This window comes from Phalaenopsis equestris, unplaced genomic scaffold, assembly GCF_001263595.1.
Source record: "Phalaenopsis equestris unplaced genomic scaffold, ASM126359v1 Scaffold224749, whole genome shotgun sequence".
NCBI classification, from domain to species: Eukaryota; Viridiplantae; Streptophyta; class Magnoliopsida; order Asparagales; family Orchidaceae; genus Phalaenopsis; species Phalaenopsis equestris.
In genome coordinates, this window is record NW_018242819.1 from 160053 (window position 1) to 165538 (window position 5486).

The 5486-nt window shown below is 37.6% G+C and overlaps 1 protein-coding gene across 1 annotated transcript in view; it reads right to left on the bottom strand.

Moving 5' to 3' along the window:
- Window positions 1-460: 460 nt before the first annotated feature.
- LOC110037762 (uncharacterized protein At4g37920, chloroplastic) overlaps window positions 461-5486 on the bottom strand; it is a 13408-nt gene continuing 8382 nt past the window's right edge. Inside the window, exons 5-6 of the mRNA XM_020742465.1 lie at window positions 1165-1352; window positions 461-918 (exon numbers count right to left, since the gene is read on the bottom strand). Coding sequence (XP_020598124.1) covers window positions 759-918; window positions 1165-1352 — 348 coding nt within the window. The 3' untranslated portion in view covers window positions 461-758. The remainder of the gene's footprint in view (window positions 919-1164; window positions 1353-5486) is intronic.

The window sequence follows — 5486 nt, forward strand, 5'->3', positions numbered from 1 at the left end:
ATACACCTTTTGGATGAATAGAGCCTCATACATAAAACAATAGTTTTATTTTCATAGCAGATACTAACAGATAAAAAAATTATACAAATTCTAGATTCTTTCGAGCGAATGCTCACAAACAGGCCAAAATTACACAATTTCAAAGGTTAACAATAAGCGAGTCCATAGTCATAAGAATAGGGTGCACTTTAGCGCCGAAGAACCACGAGTGAAAATACTCTTCGGAGCAGATGAGATGATGAGCCAGTGATTAGACATTTTCTCTCATACCAAAATATCTCATGTTCGAAGCTCACCGTCTCAAAAAAATAAAAAAAATTAAAAAAATTAAAAAAATTAAAAAAAGAAACCTTCATAAATCATGATTTCCACTAACTTTGAAGCAGTTATCATGACTCAAAAAACAACTCTGCAGATGCCACCAACCAATCAAGCCATAAAATGGAAAACTAATTGTGTGTTATTCATTCAGGAGTGCTCATGTTCTTGTTGATTACAACAGATCATATAAATCATAATAAATGCAATTTTCTCAGGGCTGAACCTAAACATATGACGATGGATAAATGAGAGCTCAAATAACAGTCAATTACAACTTATATGGGCTAGATGCAAAATTCAAACCATAATATATTATATACATTAACATTGTTCATAGTACATTACTGGCTTACACCTCTTGCATTAACCCAAATCATGTAGGATCAAGATCTCTAACTACTGTAAGATTTCTTTTGTTAAGGGCATTGCAAATAAAGCTACAGGAAATGGTCCTGCACAAGTTTCTTAAGATTCTCAAGTTTCTGAATGACCTTTGGGTTCATTAGATCTCTAGCTTCCCTTATAAGAGTTCCTTCTCTACTGAAATGGTATGCATCCACAACAGTACTGATCCAAGTATGCAACTTTTCAGGTGTCCTGCATAATAGACAAAACCCAATAAGTTCTATATTCTTATTAGAATGGTATAGGATAAGCAAAAAAATGAAAAGTAAAAAGTAAATATATTCCACATGTTAGCATAAGTCCCGCCCTAGAATTCTAAAACGGATAAAAGTTTTAGAAAATGACAAATGACATGTCCGCAGATTTAACAATGTTATGGGCATGTCTAGAATTAGAAAATGACAAATGATAGAAACAAGGAAGTCTATCGCATCATACGTGTACAAGCAGTCTACATCCTTCCCTTCCAGTTCAGCTCCAGGCGTAAATGCATCTTTTAGTGCAAAGAGTTGCTCTTCTGAGGATTCAATCATTAAAAGGTACTTAAGTATCCTAATCTCCTTTGGTACAAGTCTCTGCATATTTCCCACAGCCGCCTTGTATAAATGATATAGTATATCCTTAACCTGCACAATTGTGTACCCAAAAAAGTAATTACGTGCATATAAAATACTAAGATTTTTCATGTTTCTAACTTACTCCTATTTTTAAAAAGAATTACGTGGCACTCAAGCATTTATGATAATTAAAAAATAGTTAAGCAAATCAAGACAATTCCAAAGAGCTCATGACACTGAAGTAGATTAAACTGGCCTTCATGAACGATGGATGAGAATTTCCCGCAAATGTCTCCTTCCTGTCTGCTTGGGATACCAGTCTGGGTGTGGTAACTCTTACAGTAATTTTTAGCTGGTTTGGTGATGGAGAACCAATCATTTGCTGATATTCTACTAGGTAACTCTTCTACCAATATTTCTGAAAGCAGCATTCTGATATTTCTCGCTACGATGAAAAATTTGAAGAATGGCGAGAGAATCGCTTCTTAAGAAAGGCGGGGAGGAAGAATGGCAAACTGGCCCTTATGTTGTCTGATGCTGAACATAGTGCATTAGCTAAGCCACTTCAGTTCACATTGATAGGAAGTTCACTTAAGGTCACCCCAAGCTCATGGGAGATTGGAAAGTGGACCTTTTAGATGGAAAGCATGTTACGATTGAGTTAGGGAAGGAAGAAGATTAAGCTCGCATTTTCTCAAGGAAACTGTTTTACATTGAGATGTCCCAATGAAATTACTGAAGTGGACACATTCATTCAACCCATGTACTGGCCCTCTATAGTGCCCATTTAAATCAAAATTCCCTAGCTTAAGATTACACCTATTTAAGAAGCAAATGTTTTTATCTTTGGGTGATATTGTTGGAAGACCAATGAAGTTGAACCGTCCAACTTTCAAATTTATTAAGCCATCGCCTACAAGGGTTTTGGTGGAAAGAGATATTAGTACATCCATTACTGAGGAGGTTTGGATTGGCTCACCAAACAATGGTAATCGCAGCCTGTGGTAGTGGAGCGAAAGCCAATTTATTGTAGCAAATGTGAATGTTTGGTCTAGTGTGGAGAATTGTTTCATAATTTATCCTGAATTGAGAAAGTCACGTGGTGCTAAGGACGTGAGAAAGACAAATCAAGCTCGGAAAACTGTTGATGTGGCAGAGTTTGGAGGAGGCTCTACAAAGCAAATTAATGTGCAGTAAACTGAAAAGTTTTAGAAAGATCTGCACACTCATCCTATGAATGAAGGTTTTCAGTTGGTGGAAGTGATGCATGATGCAGAGAAAGTAAAAGAAGATACACAAGTTCAAATAAAGGGCACTCAGGCAGAGTGAGCTGGGTTCAGAAACGTGGTTAATGTACAGTTTTGCGAAAGGATAATTGAGGGTGAGGTGGATCTTGATTTTCTACAAGAACATCAGATGACCCACAGCTTCTAGGATCATGACTTGGTAGATATCCAAAAGAAACCAATCATTAATGATGTGAAAAGGGAGGAGTTTGTCCAAGCTGAGAATGTGATGTTTATTCCTACTAATGCAGTGGTTATGGAAAATTTCAAGAGGGATGAATGCACTTGCTAAACAAAGCTTCACGAATCACATCAAGAAACTGATTTAACACGTTCTAGAAAAGAGAAGGAAGAGGATTGGATTATCCAAAAGTCCTAAAACTGAAATACAAAGGCACAAGGGAAAGTGGGCCTTATGTTGTCTGAAGCTAAAAATAATGCATTAGCTGAGCCACTTCGGTTCACATTGATAGGAAGTTCACTTAAGGTCACCCCAAAACAGATACTATCAAAAAATATTTTGATGATTTCAAGTTGATGGGAGATTGGAAAGTGGATCTTTTAGATGGAAAGCAGTTATGATTGAGCAAGTGAAGGAACAAGATTATGCTCACATTTTGTCAAGGAACCTGTTTTACATTAAGAATCTCCCAATGAAAGAACTGAAGTGGACACATTCATTCAACCCAAGTACTGACCCCCTATGGTGCCCATTTAAATCAAATTTCGTAGCTTAAGATTACACCTATTTAAGAAATAAATGTTTTTATCTTTGGATGATATTGTTGGAAGATCAATGAAGTCGGACCTATCAACTTTCAAATTTATTAAGCCTTCGCCTACAAGAGTTTTGGTAGAAAGAGATATTACTACATCCATTATTGAGGAAATTTGGATTGGCTCACCAAACAATGGTATATGCAGACTGTGGTAGTGGAGCGAAGGCCACTTTATTATAGCAAATGCAAATGTTTGGTCAATGGGTGGAGAACTGTTTCATAATCTATCCTGAATTGAGAAAGTCACGTGGTGCTAAGGACGTGGGAATGACTAATCAAGCTCGGAAAATCGTTGATGTGGCTGAGTTTGGAGGAGGGTCTACACAGCAGATTAATTTGCAACAGACTAAACAGTTTCAGAAAGATCTGCACGGTCATCCCATGAATCAAGATTTTAGTTGGTGGAAGTGTTGCATGAAGCTGAGAAAGTAAAAGAAGATATACAAGTTCAAAGGAAGGGCACTGAGGCAAAGGCAATTGGGTTTAGAAACTTGGTCAATGTGCAGCCTTGCAAAGGATAATTGAGGGTGAGGTGGATCCTCTTTTTCTATAAGAACATCAGATGGCCCACAGCTTCTAGGGTCATGAACTGGTAGAATTCCAAAAGATGTGACAAGGGAGAACTTTGTCAAAGGCGAACATGTGATGGTTAATCCTACTAATGCAGTGGGCATGGAGAATTTCAAACAGGGAACAATACAGATGCTGCAAAATGTTTCAGGAATCAAATTCAGAAAACTGATTTAACGCGTCTAGAAAAGAGATGGAAGAGGAATGGATTATCCAAAAGCCCAAAAACTGAAATACAAAAGCATAAGGGAAAGTGGGTGTTATGTTGTCTGATGCTGAAAATAATGCATTAGCTGAGCCGCTTCGGTTCACATTGATAGGAAGTTCACTTAAGGTCACCCCAAAATGGATACTATTAGAAAATATTTTCATGATTTCATGTTGATGGGAAATTGGAAAGTGAGCCTTTTAGATGGGAAGCATGTTATGATTGAGCTAGGGAAGGATGAAGATTATGCTCGCATTTTCTCAAGGCACTGTTTTACATTGAAAGTTCTGAAGCGGACACATTCATTCAACCCAAGTACTGACCCACTATACTGCCCATTTGGATTAAATTCCCTGGCTTAAGAATATACCTATTTAAGAAACAAATGATTTTATCTTTGGGTGATATTGTTGGAAGACCAATGAAGTTGGACCTACCAACTTTCAAATTTATTAAGCCTTCACCTACAAGGGTTTTTAGCAGAAAGAGACATTACAACATCCATAATTAAGGAGGTTTGGATTGGCTCAACAAACAATGGTATTGGCAGCCTGTGGTAGTGGAATGAAAGCCACTTTATTGCAGCGAATGCAAATGTTTGGTCGTAGTGTAGAGAACAGTTTAATAATTTATCCTTAATTGAGAAAGTCGCGTGGTTCTAAGGACATGGAAAAGACTAATCAAGCTGGGAAAACCGTTGATGTGGCAGAGTTGGGAGGAGGGTCTACACAGCAAATTGATGTGTATCAGACTTAACAGTTTCAGAAAGATCTGCACACTCAGACTATGAATCAAAATTTTCAGTTGGTGGAAGTGATGCATGAAGTTGAGAAAGTAAATGAAGATATACAAGATGAAGATATACAAGTCAAAGGAAGGGCACTGAGGCAGAGGCAGTTGGGTTCAATTTGCAAAAGGATAATTGAGAGTGAGGTGGATGCTGATTTTCTACAAGAACATCAAATGGCCCACAGCTTCTAGGGCCATGACTTGGTAGAATTCCAAAAGAAACCAATCATTAATGATGTGAGAAGGAGTTTGTCCAAGGTGAGAATGTGATAGTTATTCCTACTAATGCAGTGGTTATGGAGAATTTCAAACAGGGGAGAATGTAGTTGATGAACAAAGTTTCAGGAATAAGATTCAGGAAACTGATTTAACACGTTCTAGAAAAGAAATGGAAGAGGAATGGATTATCAAAAAGTCCAAAAACTGAAATGAGAAGGCACAAGGGAACTTAAATACATCAACCCAAAAGCAGCACTATTACACCAAGGAGATTCATCAGGAGGAATATTAGCTTTTTATGAAGGATGAACACACAACCCACACACACACCCCACAAACACCACCCCCTCCC